Source organism: Vanessa cardui, chromosome 2 (genome assembly GCF_905220365.1).
Source record: "Vanessa cardui chromosome 2, ilVanCard2.1, whole genome shotgun sequence".
In the NCBI taxonomy this organism is placed as follows: Eukaryota; Metazoa; Arthropoda; class Insecta; order Lepidoptera; family Nymphalidae; genus Vanessa; species Vanessa cardui.
Window position 1 is genome coordinate 16,301,114 of NC_061124.1, and position 19,712 is coordinate 16,320,825.

Consider the following 19,712-nt stretch of genomic DNA (forward strand, 5'->3'; position numbering starts at 1 on the left):
TCATGAATGGGTTAAGGAAATACAAAGTCTTAGGTCGAAAAAAACAACTTACTCTCATCAAATCATGGAAACAGAAGACAAGTTTACCAGCGACAACATTATCTGAGATAAAGGTATGAACGCGCCTGCTATTAAATATTTTCACATGGGTGCGATTTGGGGCAGAATTTCTTACTGTCTTTAATTAAATTTTGTGTATATGATGTGATATCATATGATGTACGACATATAATAACTCTTTTGCAAAGTTTTTTACTGAGGTCGATTACAGCTCTTTCGAGGGTGGTACCTTGTAGTTTATGCCGCATAACGTATTAAAGCCGCATTTTCGAAAGTCTATTTTTACTTTATTCGAAAGTTTCTTTTGAAACTGTCCCCGAAGTAGTTTCTGATTTATATAAACGGCACGCTTAATCTATCCATATTAAGAAAAAAATGTTAGTCTGCATCAGATTCACTTAAAATCAAAAAATAAATAAAATTTTAACAAAAAGAAAAACCGTCTTCAAACAAAACACTATTTTAAAACAAATAAAAATGCACTAAAAAGTAATAAAAATAATTGCATATTTAACATATTTTAGAGTCCTCCTAGGTAAAATGAAATGAAAAAAATTAGACTACCTAAAACTCGATTTACGATTATATAATGTAGTTATAATTATTGCTATATTTTGAGTCGGTGTTTATTACTTTTTAGTGCATTTTTATTTGTTTTAAAATAGTGTTTTGTTTGAAGTCGGTTTTTCCTTTTGTTAAAATTTTATTTATTAACAATTTATATGCTGCCCTAATTCAACTTCTTTGACAAACATATTTATGTATTGTGTAAAAATTATGTAATATATTGTGTTCGAATAGAATCAAGCGTGTATTTTGGTACAAGTACACACATAAAGTGTATTAAAATTTTTAAATCGTTAGCATTGTATTGTGTAATATCTATCACCTGAGTTCGGTCAAAATACTGTAATAAGAAGATAAAGCTTGATCACTGAGGAAAGAGTTTACGCTAAAGGAATGTTTTTATGTAGTTTTTACACACAACTTAGGTAGTATTAAAATTATTATTAAATTTATTTTAATAATAAAAGTAGTATTAACGGGATGAAAAAATGCTAGCTATGTGTCTATGAGCCGAGATGGCTCAGTGGTTAGTACGCGTGTTTTTTAACCGGTGATTGCGGGTTCAAACCCAGGCAAGCACCATTGACTACTCATGTGTTTTTAATTAATTTGTGTTTATAATTCATCTCGTGCTCGGCGGTGAAAAAAAATCATCGCGAGGAAACCTGCATGTGTCTAATTTCATAGAAATTCTGCTACATGTGTATTCCACCAACACGCATTGGAACAGCGTGGTAGAATATGTTCCAAAACTTTCTTTTCAAAAGGAGAGAAAGCCTTAGCCCAGCATTAAGAAATTTGCAGGCTGTTTTTGTTGTTGTTGTACGTAAACTTTAAACATAAAGATAATATTTAATATTTTGTAATAACGTACCTAGACTGGTCCGAAGTATAAATACTAAACAATTATTTTTATTTAAAAATCTTTAAAATTATTTTGTTATTAATTTTGATAAGCATGAACAGTGTGTGTCGTACAGTTTGACCTCAAGTTATCGGCAGTGAGCGCGGAGAGCGTTAATGTGAGCTGCAATACCAATTTATTACTAAGAAAACCTACTCAACGTTTTCAATAGCAAGTAAGCGATGTTGCACAAAGACTTATAGCTAAGTATTACTAAATCGATATACATAGTTGCAACTGCTTGCCTCGTCATTGGGAGACTATTTTCTGTTAAAACGTTTTTTGCATAAAAGGTAGGAAAAAATGCAACCCATGCCTGAATAAAGTTTGAATCATGTAAATCTTCTTCTATAAGTTTTCTTTTCATTTCTTGTCTGCATGTCAAAAATAGTTATTGACGTCGCCGCGGGGTTTTACTCGCTGCTCACCAAAGCCCAGCAAGCACATTCTTTTTACAGGTAGACTTTTCAAGCCATATGTTTCATGTCGCGTCCCTTCATACGTCACATAAACGCACTCTTCCCTAAAAGCGGCGGCGTTAGCTCAGCGCTTTGGAACTAGACCATTGCTGCTGTGATGTTAAGGTAAACGTAGGCAGCAATGAAGTTAGCGAGTGAAGTAATCGTCGGTGTATTGCCTGCAAGCTTAGGACTTGACAGAAAGAGCCGATGATTGCACGTGAGTGTGTGCGTGCGCGTCGTTATCACGCGGATCTCGAGCGCCCGCCCCTCCGCCCGCACCGCGCACGTCACACATTACAATGTCTGTGTACTGTTATTGATATTCAATTTTAATTTTCTTTTATTGATTGCTTGATGACAGAATTGGTGCACAGTATGAGATGATTGCAATAATTAGATATTGCCTGTAACTAATTGTGTGTACCATGGCGTGAAGTTTTGTCATAAAATTTGAATGCTCTCGAAACCTATGGTAATTTCAGAGTTATACCGAATGTACATAAAAAGATAAATAGCTATCACAAGTAGTTTTAAATTACATTAGCATAGCTTATTGTCTATGAATAAACGTCGTGACTATAGGTGTGATGAAGTAGGAAAAGCCTCATGATGATGATGCTTGCCATTCTAATCATCTGCTTCGTCACCTCGAGATCTGAGCTCGTGTTGGTAATCCTAAGGCCTCTCAGATCTATGAATTGAAAGCAATAATGTTGAGTCATCGTAAAAAGTAAGCATATAAACAAGCCGTTATCACAACATCTAGCGATGTGTATCTGCGCGCTCGTATGTGTGCGTGCGCGTATCTGGCGACACATCGTATTAATTACACTCGCTTAGCGTTATCGGCGACTACACTATTATATTTATTTTCAAAGTTATAATCTTATATCAACTTATTTTATGTAAAAATATTATATTTTTATATACTCCGACTGTTTTCCATCGGTATGGAGTACCTACCTATCGTACAGGCAGGGATTTAAACTTTCTCAGGAGACTCGGTATTTCTCGAGATACCTATTTTCCTTGATTAATTTCACGACATAATATGGCTACGCCGTTCACTTCATACTCAAGTGTTATGAAAACATTAGCATTATTATTAGTATGTTGCTGTTTAGGATTTGCCTTATTTAGATGTTTGAATGTTCAGTATCTCAACAAAGGATTTCTAATTATAGGTATGTAATGTTAAAAATGAGTACCTTTGCGTTTTACAAATGTGCTTATTGCTATCAAACGTATGAAACTCGCGTAGTCTTGCCGAATGTTATCATATCTATTAGGCGAGTGCACAGCAAACTTAATGACAGAATTTGAGAAATGTGATTAAAAGTTCTGCAGTAACTGTCCCCTGAATCCGCGCTGGTAATAGTTGGTCTAGTAGCATGCAGAGTGCATCGACCCCGCGCCGCGTGGTGCGCTCCTATCGTGTACTCCTTAGATATGCAAAACGTTATCTCGTTTATCTTAACTAGGTGTTAATGTGAGATTGCCTATCTTAGAGTTTTGATAATCGTATCTAACAGATACAGTATCTAGCCGAACAGCTGATGAGCAGCGCGCTGCCGCCCGCTATCGGTGCCTATGTTTGCGGTGACTATCTGAAGCCGATATGTCCTGAGTCATTTCTTCGTTAGAAGGACTCCGTATGGGAGCGTCCGTCATGAACAATCCATACGTCGGAATGTTCGCTCGCGACGCCGGGAGGAGGCGCGGGTGCGTACGCTGGAGTCGGGTCGACGTCGCGAGGGAACGAGCGCGCTGGGTGTGTTCGCGAGTGACGTGATAAGGCGAGCAAACAGCGGCGACGGGCTCTACGCAAATATTTGTAGGCATCGCGTCGAGTACACTTCCCCCGGCTCCCGCCCCCGCCAACCCTCTCCCCTATCGTCGAAGCGAGCTGAAAGCGTTCGTGATATTCAGCCGTATCTACGGTAGCTGAGATATCGCGATACCATCCCCGATACTGAGTAATTATCAGATAGAAGGCCCAGAGATTTGATTACGAGAGCTCGTATCTTCGCCGCCGGCTCATTACTAGTGATACTTCGCGTAGACGTAGACTCTTAGAGCACCGGTCGAGCCGTGCTGTGTGGCCTCGGAAGCGGTGTGGTCTGCAGTGCAGCACAGTGCATCGCGGTGCAGTGAGAAGCGTGACAGTGCAGTGCAGTGCGACGGCGCCGCGGCGACGATCGTAATCCCGCCGGCGATCTGATAGGCGCTCGATACGTCCAAGGATTATTGATGGGCGCCGATCGACCTCAACACGATCTTATCAGTTGTTATTTCGTCGAATATTTTCCGTGAAAAGCTAATAAAGCGCGGGCGGGTGTGGTGCACGCGGCACGTGACGTGATGGCCGCGATAAGCCGCCATATTGTTTCAGCGAACCCCCTCGCCCCTCGGCCCTCACCCCCCAACGCCGCTGAATCACGTTTACCAGCCGTGCTATAATATTACTCACAGGTATTTTTCTAATGCCTAGTACACATTTCCCACTAAAACGTTTATTAACTGCGTTCATATTTTCGTGAAATGTGATCCAAATAAAAGACACCTAACTATAAAGTAGGTACTGATTTGAAGTGCACTGCCTCAATTATAATAAATATATAATTAATGTTTTGTGTGACATTATTTTTTAATGTCGCGACGATGAAGAATGCCGACGGAAATATTTTGGTGACAACTTGACTCAGTTAAATTTGTATTAAGTCAAGTTCTACGAAAACTTTATGAACGTGTCGTAATCGATTATTTTACTGAACATATTACATGAGGATATAGTTTAACAGATCATTTTCAAATTCAAAATTTTAAATTGAAATATACGGTTAAAATACTTCAATTTCAATCAAAATAAAATAATAAAACGAACAAAATGACACGATTTACGGCCAACACTACACGCTACGAATTGAAAGTTTGAAAGATACCAGAACAAGTTCTGACGGGCAAATAATGGAATTCAGTGCAGCATATACTTATCTTCGCCATTAAATAGTATAATTATTCCTCAGAATATTGGCATTGTCACATATTCAATAGCTATTGAAATGTACCATAAACAGCAAAAATGAAACACAAAGCAAATACAATGCAATGTTGGGACCGCTGTTACCGATATTATTTCAACCACAACAACAGCCTGTAAATTCCCACTGCTGGGCTAAAGGCCTCCTCTCCCTTTAAGGAGAAGGTTTGGAACATATTCCACCACGCTGTTCAAATGCGGGTTGGTGGAATACACATGTGGCAGAATTTCTATGAAATTTGTCATATGCAGGTTTCCTCGCGATGTTTTCCTTCACCGCTGAGCACGAGATGAATTATAAAGACAAATTAAGCAAATGAATCAGCGCTGCTTGCCTGGGTTTGAACCCGCAATCATCGGTTAAGATGCACGCGTTCTAACCACTGGGCTATCTCTGCTCTATAATATAAATATTATTTGATATATTTAAATACATACATTTTTGAACGGTTCTTGTAATTGCCGTACAGCTGAAAAATAATCCAATAAAATGTCAGTAATGACAAATTATTAAGAAGTAATATTAGTAGAAATATAAAACAATTTATTAAGAAGATGAGTCCTGCACAACGGCTGACCATATCGAAGCAGACGTGACTATACCTTAGCTTAACGATATGGGGACTCTTATGTTACGTTACGTTAACAATCTGTAAATTTCCTGCTGGACTAAGGCTCCTCTCCCTTTGAGGAGAATATTTTGAACGTATTCCACCATGCTGCTCTAATTCTGGTTGATGGAATACACACATGGCAGAATTTTGATCAAATTAGACACATAGGTACAGGTTTCCTCACGATGTTGTCCTTTACCGCCGAACACAAGATGAATTATAAACATAAATTAAGTACATGAATAAGCAGTGGTGTTTACAGGGGTTTGAACCCGCAATCATAGGTTAGTAGGTACACGCGTTCTAATCACTGGGCCATCTCAGCTCCTACCATCTCAGGGGACTCTCAACAGGGAGACAAAAATATAATATAACGATTATTGAACAAATTGTTACTGAAACATAATTTAATGACAATCGATAATTCGAATATACCTACTTTGTGCCTTTTTAACCAGCTTGCTTCGGAAAAGGCTATTGTAAACTTCAGATTTGTTCGTGACTTTTAGTATCTGTCAGTGTCTTTCGGAATATCACATTTACTCATATAAACTAAATGATGGAGTAAGTTTTATTTTTCAAATATGCTTATTTATAGTTTTTAAGCAAGTATTGTAAATTTCGATGAAGTGTGATTGTTATTGACAACGACACAAAGATCTCACCTAAAATGTTTTTTTTCGACATCTCAATTAACACGAGACTTTATTACGTCGTTAAAAACAACGCACTTGACAATCTTTGGTTATTTTTACAGATATATTTTTTAAATGATTATTTTTCTATTTTGAAACGCCTGAAGACTATTGTTTTATTCCAAAGGCGTGTTGTGAATATGATACGTTTTTTAAGAATAATATTTATAAGCGTAAACAATGTCTATTATTCCTATAATAAACTAAGTAAGTAACAGGAGCAACCTCATTATTTGTTAGTGTTTTTTATATTAATAGCGTCCATACATCGCGATTTCTTTCTTACATTCATTTATATTTTTACTTACATATATTGCATAATTAAATATACTAAAAGGCATAAAATACTTTATTCCCTTAAACTTGTTCTTTAGTGATGCTTAGGTCCAATACCAAAATTAACCCAAAGTAAAACGCCGTATGAAATTCACGAAATAAAATTAACTACTCTACTTTCTAATATTCACGAAATTTAATTAAATAATCTAATTTTTCGACCGCGAATGCCACAGAACTTTGTCTACTCGCAAACCTCTTAATATGAGTACTCCGTAGTAGTTGACTAACGGCAGTCGAACCATAAAAATCTGTTTAGTCAATAATGCTGAATACTTCGGGCATTTTATTTCATTTCATTTACTTATATGAGGAAAATAAAAAGTATAAGAATAGATACGGATGGACTCCACATTTGCCGGAGCCCCGGGAGGAACTTTTACGTTTGCCATTTACACTCAACTGTTTAGGTACGAAATCAGAAGATTGAATGCGGCTTCTTTAAGCCGTCTCCTTGATTTGTGTTACATTTTGCACACAATCGAAGAATTTAGATAATTACCAAATACCCCTAATCATCCTGCGACTCCTCGTCAGACATTTTTATCGAGCTCAATACCAACATCAGTTGTCGAACGACCGAATAGGTAGTGTCTGAGAACTTGTAGGGAGTACAGGTCTATAGGACTACATCATGGATTCTATTGCAAGGTTGACTGAAACTTTAAAACAGGTTTCGTCCGTTGTGATGAAAATTTGTGTTTTTTTTAATTTCTACTTACAGATGTAGTATTTTTTTAGATAAGGTAGCTCTTAGAATTTAATTGAAATTTAGTGAATATTCAGTATATACATATATTTGATTATATTATATTTATATATACTTATATATATTATATGATGCTTGATTTTTAAATTCCACTTCGAAAAAGGAGGAGTTCATTTGTATAAAAAATATTTCTTAAGTATTTTCGTATTATTTTCGCTCGGTACTTATAATTTAAACGAAAATAACATTAATCGTAACTACATTATATACCTAGTCATAAATTGACTTTTAAGTAGTCTAACATTTTTCATTTCTTTTTACTTAGGAGAACTCTAAAAGTCTTTTGATCTTTGTTGTTCTTGGATTTAATTTAGGAAGGTTCCTATGTGTCTTCTTGAATGGTTAACTCAGCGATCGTAAGTATTATTAATAAGTAAAAAGGATCTTTTTAACTTTTTAGTGCATATTAATTTATGTAGTGCATATTATTAGTGTTTTGTTTGATGTCTCTGTTACAATTTTAGTTGTTCTAAAAAAAATTCAATTTTAATATCAATTTTTAAAAAAATCTTTCTTTTAAAGTACAATTAAAAAATAAAAAGTAAACGTAGACAGCTATGTACCTAATCTATGTAAAGTCAACGATTAGCTACCTATATTTAATCTTTATTTATTATTCAAAGCAGAACTGTAAACAATATGTTATGTATTGTATACATTAACATGTATTATAAATATAATATTATTTTAAACTCAAATTCAATGCCTTCATTATAAGTAGAAGCATTACACTTGCTTATTGACGGTCAAATTAAACACTACCACCGAAAACACTAAAATGAGTATTCACTTTTTAGTTGTAAGAAGTTTTTAGGTGTAAGAAACTATCAACTCGACGGTTCGTTTTGAGTAGAATCTATACACCGACGGTATGGTTACGTTTTATTATTCTTGTAAAATTTCTGTTCCAACATTCTCGTAAGAGTCATAAACGGTATGTTCGTAGATGGTCGCCGTTTAGCACCGAGAACTCAACCGCGCCGTACATAATGGAATTGGTACAAAGGTGAAATTAAACAATGGTATAGTTAATAATTCGATTTATTCAAAGTGTACTTTCATTGCTTATATTATATTTACATAAATGTAACTGCAGCCCGCGAGCAGCGCATCGCTGCCGCGGGGCTCTATCATACATAAATAATAATAAACACGCTATATGTATCTATGCTATATAATATGCGTGGCGCCGGAACTGTTCCGGTCGCCTCCGGTGAGCAACCGTATTACTAAATTCATCACTCACTAATCGTTTTATTTTGTAACTTTAAAGATCTTAATAAAAATGTTTATTATAATTTAGTGACTAAAAGCAACAGCGGGTAATTATATTAATTCATACAGATATATTTGTTATGTACAAAAGTTGTGGCATCGGCCTCGCAGCGTAACGAGCACGTGGGCAGACAACGGAGCGATATCCTTGCGTTACTCACAATGTGTCTTGTTTAAGTTATTATGCCGATTGTTGCAAGCTCAAGTACAGCAAGAACGTCGCCTACCGTCGTGCTTTTGTTGCCGTCGTAACGCGATGGTTCTGTGAGAGCTAAGTCTCGCGCCGGCTCCCGCACCAAGAGTGATCGAGTGAACCAGCGCGAGACACTGCCGAGCGCCTGCCCTCCGCCCTCGGGCACAGCAAGTCGTCGTAGTCGACACAGATATATCTGAGGTGACGATGAGGTGTTGAGATGCTTTGAACGCTATTCGTTGCTTATTCTTTATTTTGTGGCAGAGCCCCAGTAACGCACTTCTTAATATAAAATCTTATACATTTATAAATTCGTGGAATGCATTTTGAAGTCATGGAGTTCATAAAAATATAATAAAATTAACACACAATAATATCGAATATAATGTAGACTTTGTTTCCTACGAACAGCCTCCGTGGCGCACTTTAAGAACTATTGTATAACATTACATAAAGTAACTATAGCGATAAATCTATTTAGGAATGCAACACTTTAGGAATGCCTAAGCACAGTCTTATAGTATTTATACATAGGTATAATAATTATTTGGTAACAGAACACGCCGTCTGCCGCCGGGCGACGTCGGGGAGCGCGGCGCAGGCGCGACTCGTGGCTTCCGACCGCGTCCTCATTGTATATTAAATATTGTCGGAGAGATTCGAGTGACGCTGACGTGAACGGTGACCCGCGTCGAAAGTCACGAGTTGGCGTCTGGCGATTTGTTCCTATCTTAACTTTCGACCTAGATCGTCATCGATCGTGACAATAAATTCGAACGTTGGACTAAATTAGTACTGGTCTATGTTAAAAGTCATTGTAAATATTTAAATAATCTTCTATAAATGCTCGTACTCATAGACTCCTCTCTAACATAAAATATATAAAATTCTATCGTAAAACTACTCAAACTCGGATAGAGCACGGATCTCGGCGAGGCGCGAGCCCGTTCTCCGGCGATCTATCCGCTCTATTTGGTCAACTAGCGAAGACTCCTCGGCTCTCGTCCGCTACTCTACGACTAACTAAGCTTAAACGACTGAGATTCTTATTATTATTCCGCTCGCGACGGCCGGTCGCGGGCTGAGATTGCTGCGGCGGCGGCGCTCAGCTGCCCAGCGACACGACGGTCGGGCGCTCGAGGCGCTCCTGCGGCTCCGCGCGCCGGTACTCCGCCTCGTCGTAGAAGGACTGCGCGTGGTGCGCGTGGTGCGCCTGGTGCGGGTGGTGCGCCTGGTGCGCGTGCTGGTGCGCGTGCGCGGGCGGCGGCTCCTCCAGCTTGACGGCGGCGGCGTGCTGCTGCACGTAGAAGCCGAGCGTCAGCGGGGAGCGCGCGCCCGAGCCCGCGCCGCCGGTCGCGCCGCCGTCCACTGCGGACAGGGCCCGTTAGTCTGCTGCTGCGCCTGCCGTCAGCGCGCCCACGCCGTTTGGTACTCACGTAGGGTCTCCATCTTGACGGCGGGCCCGACCGAGTGCGCCGAGTGCGCGTTGTGCGCCGAGTGCGCCGCGTGCGCCGCGTGCGCCGCGTTCACTAAGCTTTTACTCAAGCTTCTTTCGGCCTTCAAACTGTTCTTAGGTTTCCGCTTTCTCGTCTGAAATTTAAAATATTTCATTAAATATTAATTCCAGTAGGTCACTTGTCAGAGCTTCCAGCGTCGTCGTCGAGCTTAAAAAATAAATCGATGGTAATAGAAATTGGCCGAATGTACCTGTATGGAGTCTTTCTTCATGGCGAGCGGACGGTTGATGTTGTGCAGCTTGTAGTACAGGCCGCAGGCGTTGCAGACGGTCTCGCCGTGCGCGTTGCGGCGCCACAGCGACGTGGTAGTCGTGTGGCAGTTGCTGCAAGACATGCCCGGCCGCTTTGTGCCCATCTGCGCACCAAAACATAACTTACAACCGCGTTCAAGCCATGTTTCAATCCAATTTGTAGGCATATAGAGATGAATAACAAGGAAATGTACAATTATATTATCACAGATAGTTAATGTTTAAATTATTCAAAGATCAAATTCAAGGAAACCTGTGCTCCTTGTGTGTATTTCGTTTAGTCAACTTAATAAATTTAAAATTTTTCATTAATTGGATTGAAACTGAGTAACTTCAGGAAAGAAAGTTTAACGAAACGACACCTTCGACCTGGGAACTTTGCAGCAAATTTTACGAAGTTTTTATTCTATTTTATTTTACAAAGAGCCCAGATTCATCAAATGTAGGTTCGTTAATTCCAGTTAAGGGTAATGAGATAGCATACAAGCGATGTGTGTTAGGAGGCGAAAGTATTGTTATTTTTTGTTAGAAGCGAAATGAAAGTGAAAGATGTAGGATGAACTACGGATGTCACAGGACTTGGCGGGACGGGTTTCTTCGAGGAGGACAAATTTAAATCGGATCCCTTTCGTGGGCAGTGAATATTAATCACGAAGAAGTCATTCGGCTATGGAGCGGGTCGAAGGCGAAGATACTCGCAGGAGGGCTTCAGTAAGGACAGGGTTGGGGCGAACGTACCCCTTTCTTCTGTTTGTAGTCGGGGGGAGTGGAGACGGCGAGCGCGGGCGTACAGAGTTGGCCGGAAGCGGGCAAGGCGTGCGTCCCGACGCCGTTAAACAGGAAGCCTTTGTAGAAATCCGCGCCCGGCGGGGCCCCCTCCGCGGCCACTGCAACCAACAGTCAAGCGTCATTGTCACTGACACGCTCGCGGCTCGCGACGCCTGGGTCGGGGGACGCTCGGGCGCGGATTCCTCGCGGGCGAGGCCGGGGCGAGGGCGAGGGCGAGAGGGGCGGGGGGTTAGTCGAGCGGAGGGCGTGGCTGCGTACGTCGGGAGCGGGCGCCAGCGCGTGCGCCGCGTGCCGCTGACGTACCAGCCGCCGCGGCTGCTTGAGCGGCCGGTTCATGCCGTTCATCTTGTTGTAGAGGCCGCACGCGTTGCACAGGTAGTGGCCGGTGCCGTCGCGCCGCCACAGCGGCGTGTGGATGGCCCCGCAGTTCACGCACTCGCGACCCTCCGTGAAAAACTCCGCCATATCGACTGCGCATGCGCAACACACCATTAGCTCACACCTGCCTCGCCCTGCTCGCGCACCCGACAGCGCCTCCGAGCGTCCCACTTACACTTAGCATCATTACGCACAAAGTACGATTCGGAAATAATTTGAGCATATCATTCGTCGTGCGTACAAAACATATACAATTAATCGTACGTACATATGATAGGTACACTACTTAATTGTACTTAATTAAATTACGTTTGTGACTTCTTAGATGATATAATTCGTCTTATTATTTCACAGCTGCATTTGACTACGGCTTGTGAACTTTAATCAATAAAAAAGTACCTACCTGAGCGTAAAGCTTCTTCGTCGAATTAAGTTTTTGACGAGGGAACAGATAAATACATAATTAGTATGTATATGTATTCTGCATCGAAAGCTCATTGTGTATGCAAACATTGTGATTGAAGTGATCATGCTGATGGGCCAATATCGATAGAGCCGACATTGGTAATTATTGTCGCGATCAGCAACTTCCGGGCAGAGCGTCGAACCCCGCAACCTTGGCAATGGCCGGTGAGTCAAACGCCAAGCGCTGACTCGGCGGCCGTACCTTAGCGGCGCAGGCGCAAGGCCGCGCGTGCCTCGCGCCCCGCTCGTGACTTAATTCATGCCATTGTGCTGCTGGGTCACTCGCACACGCCGCTCGCACTACTCGGAAACGCACTACATACGAGAATGCGCCATACTCTCATGTTTCCACAACATTATTGCCGTCTATGCACTCACTAGCTCGCTGCCGGCTACTTAATGCGTTTAGAAACCTATCGGAATGCTAAATATTTTTCTATGAAGTGCAGACACACAAGTTTCTGTCTGCCGAGTCCTGGTTCTATAATAGCCTATACCTATCAGATACCTTTCAGAGATAGTACACCTATTATTATACATACAAATAATTACATTATGCCTATGTTCTATCTAATCGTACGATTTTTTTAAGGGCTTACCCTCTCATTAGGATACATGTCTAATACACGGAAATTGCCGCTTACTTTTTAAACGTATCGAATGAAATAACGTCACGTATTTATTCTTAACTAAACAGTATCGAAATGTAATTGTTATAATTCGTAACGATGGCCATTGAGCGCAGTACCATCATTAGGTGTCGGGTTACTCGAAATCAGAGATTCGATCGCATCGCAGCGAGAGGGCCATGTGTCACTGCCGACGGCTAACATGTACTTCGTCACTATTCCTGGCCGACACTGGGACCTGAACAATTTCATTAGACATTTAATTACCATTTTTGTGTGCTAATAAATGATTATTTTCATCGGGTCGCCATATCAGTATAATTGTGCTATTTGGATGCACCGTCGTAAAGCAATATATATTGGAGCTAGAGACTCTCTTCGGGATGTTTTTAACAGAGTAGGAATACTTACTGTTGCGTCGCAATATATTTACAACAATATCATGTATATTCACAGTAACATTGATCACTTTGATAAAATCAGTGATAATCATTGTATATGCACTAGAAGTAAGGATAAACTTATAACGCCAAGTTTCCGACTCCGCAAAGTCAATGGATCCTTCTTGGGGCAAGGTATCCGTTTCTATAATAAAATTCCGCAGAAATTTTTAACTTTGCCGTTTAGTAAATTCAAATCGTTTGTTAAAAATACATTGGTAGAAAAAGCATACTATTCGATACAAGATTTTGTAGATGATAAAAAAGCGTGGAGTTAATACCTGTTGACTTCCAAGCAGGATACATTAATTGAAATAATTGTATTTAATTAACATGACGTTGTATTTTTTAAATGTTAAAAAAGAGTAACTACTGAGTTTCTTGCCGGTTCTTCTCGGTAGAATCTACTTTCCGAACCGGTGGTAGCTTCACTTAATTGTAAAATGACGATTCAAAAGTGCTTATAAAAGCCTACTTGAATAAAGTTTATTTTGATTTTGATTTTTGATTTTATATACGACTGAAGACTCGCTATAATTAGGTATACTTAAAATGTAATTCTCTTTTCAGTAAATCCATCATAGTTAGGATTGTCTTTTCACGAAACTTGGCTAACTCTAATGAGAGCGCGTAATTGATAAGTTCAGTGACGTCAGCAGGTAAGCTCGTCCTAATGGCGTTAATTGTGTCCTAACGGCCGGAGACGTTTCAGCTTTCTCTGCTGAGATAAGCACAAGCCTCTGCGCTGACGCAGCGCGAACCGGCGCAGTGAACGACATTGCGCTTAATAGTGGACAGATAATAGACGGCTGCGCTTTTTCCGAAAGATGTTTTAAATCCACCACCTCTTTTTACTATAAGAGATTCCGCTACCGTTCTTTACACGTTTTCATACATACCAGGTTGATAGATTTGGTAAATTTACTCAAAATCTAACCCTTGCCTCATGAGACCACGTAAGAGTCACTAATAAAACAATTGTCAAACTGCTATGAATTTCAAATCTATTTTAATTTAAATATCTATTTTAATAAAAAAAAGCGTCTTTTATTTGAACACTTGGTTTTTTTTTCTAACATATAAGCAATGACAACGGGACAGGCACAAGCCTAGTGTTTGACAACATTGTTTTTTGTGTGATAGTGTGGGCGCGGGTGGCGGGCGGCGGGCGGCGGGGCGGGGGTCGCCGGACGTCGCGGTGTTTGCGCGAGGCACGTGCCTTATCCGACGCCGTATATGGAATGCGATTTTAATGCGCTTAAAAGGGAACGAGTTTATTTTGAAAGAGGACATCGTTTTTTGTCGGGACCTACGCAAACAGCGCGCCCGACACGCCGACGCTTTATATTGAACCGCATCTAACCATCGGAATATCTGTTTGCACTCGAGCGCACTCGAATGTCGCGTGCAAGGAGATGCAGTGACCGACTTGCCGGCAAATCGTAACACTGAGCGACGAACGTTTATTATGTGACGCTTAGGTGACACGCTTCGAAAAAATAAATCTGTAAAAACGAATATTGTTTTAATTTATTAGTTCTAAAACTCAGTCGCAAAAACTCAACTGTTTATTAAAGCACTTAACTGCTGGAGTAACCTTTCAAAGAAAAGCTATTAATTATTTAATGGGCTACAAAACTGAAATAAAACGCGCCGTTTCGCCGCTTTCGAGGACGGACGAAGGTTCAAGTGGATGCGACGAAAAAACTCACCCTCAGATAATGACCTCACATCGTTTTAGACAATGCGCTCGCGCTTATCGCCTCTGTGTTACGGAGATGACTTATCATAAAGCTGTTATTTTTTGTACCAGGCGGGTATCAATAATAAGTTTTGACAGCAGCGGGCTATCGCGTGACCCCAACGAAAAAAACACACGCACACGTCCGCAGTCCTCATACTGTTGACTACATCATGTATGTGTGAGTGTACACGAGTGGATCGCTTTATCGATGTGCATCCTTTACTAAACATCATAGATTTTAAGAGCTGTAAAATGTTATACGACATATTTTTTACTCGTTTTCACACGTAGATACGGTCGAATATCATCCGTAGAGTCGTTTTCTTAAACATAGAAACGGCATCTGTAACCGTCGATATAAAGGTGGAAGTACACTGCTGTTGACTCATAAAGTAATAATCTGAACTTATATTTATGCGCAATCGGCAAACTTAAATACTTTGTTTAAACGTGAACTGTCAAATGAACAAAGGACATGTAAACAATCGTCTTGTGAATCATGCGGACTTCAGGCGACCACGGCGTGCTGGCGACGGCGCGTGCGCAAACAAACACGCTCTTACGTATTTACTCTAATTACTGCCACACGGGTCATGGTATGCTCAAAGTATTTGCTGTCTTATACATCTGAATCTCGCATCTCGACAAAAGTAATGTAACTGTATCGTTTCGATAGCGATATCTCCATTATTACAATATCGCTCAATATCACTGTAATTATCATTTATTTAAGATTCAATAAATATGTCCACTCGGGATCTTGTAATGATCGCTGTACTTACTGGCTGAGAGGCTGGCGGCGGCGGAGAGTTGCGGCCGTCGGTTGCCGTCGAGACTCCATACCTCCTGAAATCGAAGAATGTGACGCTCTTACTATTTCAATTTGTCGATAATGTTTTATTTACATTTCTATTTGTACCTCACTACTAAGTGCTACTAGTAGGCCTACCCACTCGAACCTATGTACGAGTGAGTCAATAATTATCTATACTTAGTCAAACATAGCTTACACTTCGAATCATCGCACCGTTTAAGAAAAGCAAGCAAGTATAGGTCAACACAACAGCCCAATTCTAATTTTATAACTCTTGTAGGATACGATGTATTTGCAGCAACAAACCCACGCTAGATGTATATAAAAGTAATTTGTTAACTAAATAAATAAAATGTTAACAATACTCTATAATAATCAGTGAAATTAAACGGGAACATTTATGATGCGGAAATTGTCGTTGTAACCGCGACACATTACGTTCGCATTCACCGATTATAATTATTTTATAATTTCTCTCTTGACGAAATTTTGTACAGAAAAATTTTTTTTTTTTCTCTTTGTTTGTGTCGCAATACGTAAAACTCAATAACGATACCATTTGCAATGCACCTACCAACAATGAAGAGATTAACAACATTATTCGTACTTGTTCCGTCAAACAGCAGCTCCCAACTAATTGTCAAAGGCTGCCAATCATAATATTCCAATCGATAGTTTGTCATGAGTACGCGTATGATTTGTTTTATTATAAAAATATAGTCGGCCACAAAAGTGTCCTTGATCGGACTGCATTACGATTGCGAATGCGATCGATCTAACATTTGGCTCGACGCGCGCCGTCGCGAACGGCTGTTAAAATTGAACGTACGCGGCTGTGAACTGCACGATGTAGGTACCTACACATAGATACGGGGAGGTTTGGAAAGCGCTCGTCAGGCGTCGCTGAGCACGGCGGCGTTATCAGTGACTTATTGCCGTCGCGGAACCTGCTTCCGACTCGTAGGTACCGCTCGCACGGTTCAATGGAACTTGAAACACTTAACGACGCTACCATAAAATGCATATATTTGCAGAATTTTTGGAAATAACATTTCGTTTCGAAGGAATGAAACATTTCTATAATTAGTAGAAATACCTTCGTCAGTATGTTTTATGCGCGATTTATGATATTTTCTGTAAGTATTGCGAGCGTCTCAACGCATTGCGTAAGATGCCTCGCAGAAATCTAGAATTTTTAACTAAGCAATGCTAATTTTCAGAATTTGCGTCTTTTCCTACTCACTCTTATAAGTGCCTTTAGAAACTCATTACGTTAAAAACGTGGCTTTATTGACTGCGATGTCTGACAGATACGTGACCATATGATATGGAGTATATAAGACAAATAAGCATTATCTAAAGCCGAAATTACTGCGGGGTGATCTCCCACAGTAACGCTCAGTGATCCCAACACTTACCGGCTGAGCATAAGCGTTCGTCGCCAGCGCGGTGGTGCCGTATACGGTGGACGGCCTGGAGGTGGCGCTGGCGAAAGCGCCTCCGAAGCGGGCGCTAAAGGCGGGCAGAGCGCCCCCGCTGCCCGCGCCGCCGCTCTCGCCCGCGTCGCCCGTGTCTCCGTATTCCTCACCGAGCACTGAGCCAGCGCCACTGGCGGTACCGTAGTTCGGCGATCCTCCTGTTTTACAAAAACATTTCTATGTAATATAACGCGGGCGGTAATATTGAATACACAGGTACATATATGTAGGAAGACTGTGCCTTTGTATAATAATTGGGGCTTCTAGAGGACGATATAGTTTAATTGCATAATAACGACAAGATCGCCGTCGACAAGATCAGTACCTGCAGCCGAGGTCCATATCTGCGGCTGCGTGAGGTCGGCGCCGTTGCTGAAGTACGGCGAGCCGGCGGTCGGGTACGCGCAGCGCGAGTACGCCGCGCCTCCGCCGCCGCCGCTGCAGGCAACACACACATTACAAAACTAGTCAACGGCTTATATCCAGTATAACTAATACTCAAATCATTTTTGTAATTGTAAAATTGTAAAATGACGATTGAAAGTGTTTGTAAAAGCCTGTATAATAAAGTATCCTTTTAGTTTTTTTTATTTACAATAAAAAATATGCGGGTAGGTACTTATATATACGCGCGCGAGAAGTTCTAATTTTCCATCGTATTTTAAAATAATAATAATTACTCCTGCTTATAAATAATAAAATAATCATTATGATAAACGTATCGTTATTTCTATGACGCTCGCTAAACTTAGATATATTTATAACAAATTTAAAATTTGTTGTAAACAGAGGTTAAGGTTGGGTTGTCTATTTCGAGACACTTGACACTTAGTTGGCGGCTTAGCGAGCCACTTCGTGTCACGTTGAAGAATTAATTATCGTCATTATTATTTCATAACGCGCCAAAAGAAGTAGGTATAACGACGAATAAAAAATATACCCTTTTATAGAAATATTGGGGATACATAGATACTTACACCTGAGTAACGAATAAGGTACACACCTCTGGAGTTTAACCTTAAGCAGAGCTAAGCTTGCCTTCCTCGCTAAACGCAGAACACTTATTGTTATTTAGATGTACTTTACACGAGTAGGCATCTACCTATCTAATCAGGAATCATGATTTACAGACACGTTAAAAATACCACGAATACTGAAACTACAAGGAACGACAAGAACTTACTACAGATTTTTTACTCTTTCGCAAATATTACTTGAGTAGGTACCTATTTCATAATTCTCAATAAAAACCTACCTTCTATATAAGACTCGACATGTATGTATGAGTATGTATGTTATTCGTTTTCAAATAACACCCTTTTTGCGCTTTGTTGTCGTTTACGATTACGTGTTAGCCCTGCACACACGTTGAGACATTTAAAGGCTGTGCTAAGCTACTGTATATATTTAACTGTAGTAACCATCGTATAACATAACGTAACGAGTCGCATAAATAGGTACATACCTATGTACTAATACTATCCGCGTTATTTAGTTGTCTAACAAAAATTGCGAATGCTGTGGTGCTGCATCTTTATGTCATTGAAATTGTTATTGTTTCTTTCATGTTCTACTCTACATGTATGTTATGTAGTTGTAATTATAACCAATTTTATTTACGTTTACGTAATAAAGTTATTACGAAAAAATGGGGACACAAAATGTAGCAGTATGTTAGTTGTAGGTACGTTTCGTATCAAAGTTCAAAATAGGTCTCATATGTTGGGAGGCGGCCGAGTATGGACGAGGTCGTGACGGCGGACGACAACACGAGGCCGATGTGTCACAACAGCAGTTAGCTATAAGTCACGAGGGCCTGTTTTGTGAGTCGTCCGTACTAGTCATAGGAGCTATCGGACTTAGCTGGTCGCAAAACGCATCTGGATACTGATCTTTTACTTTGCGAAACAGAACAGTATAATTGTTACCTACAGTTCGTCGTCGCTATGCTCACGCAAAAGTTAACGAGAGGCCTAACGATATACCTGAAATTAGGATATTCAGAACACAGAGATGCAAGTAGAGCGCGGTTTGAATGGTTCGGAACGTGTCGGAAGTAGATGTGTTATCGTGGAGCCCTCCTTGTCCCCCTCTCCCCTGCCCCGCCGGCACCTCCCCGCCGCCCCGCCGCCCCGCAGCAACGTCGCGGCGCCCTCGGCCCGCTTACATTCATTTACATGAACTAACTTCCACGCTCGTTATTACCGTTTGCAATTCCGTTACATCACAATACCTACATACTCACATACAATCCGAAGCAACATAAAATAGCTAACAGGCATGCCCGTCAGCG

General features: G+C 40.6%; 1 protein-coding gene across 8 annotated transcripts in view; it reads right to left on the minus strand.

The window, feature by feature from the left end:
* Positions 1-8,471: 8,471 nt before the first annotated feature.
* Positions 8,472-19,712, minus strand: part of LOC124541322 (transcription factor BCFI-like) — a 34,495-nt gene continuing 23,254 nt past the window's right edge. For 6 of the 8 annotated variants that reach the window (XM_047119204.1, XM_047119209.1, XM_047119222.1 and 3 more), the window contains exons 3-9: positions 17,745-17,857; positions 17,360-17,577; positions 15,910-15,973; positions 11,730-11,941; positions 10,622-10,786; positions 10,351-10,504; positions 8,472-10,282 (exon numbers count right to left, since the gene is read on the minus strand). In XM_047119204.1, coding sequence (XP_046975160.1) covers positions 10,020-10,282; positions 10,351-10,504; positions 10,622-10,786; positions 11,730-11,941; positions 15,910-15,973; positions 17,360-17,577; positions 17,745-17,857 — 1,189 coding nt within the window. In that variant the 3' untranslated portion in view covers positions 8,472-10,019. Of the gene's footprint in view, positions 10,283-10,350; positions 10,505-10,621; positions 10,787-11,420; positions 11,570-11,729; positions 11,942-15,909; positions 15,974-17,359; positions 17,578-17,744; positions 17,858-19,712 lie in introns of all 8 variants that reach the window. The other 2 variants (XM_047119194.1, XM_047119196.1) reach the window with 2 other exon arrangements.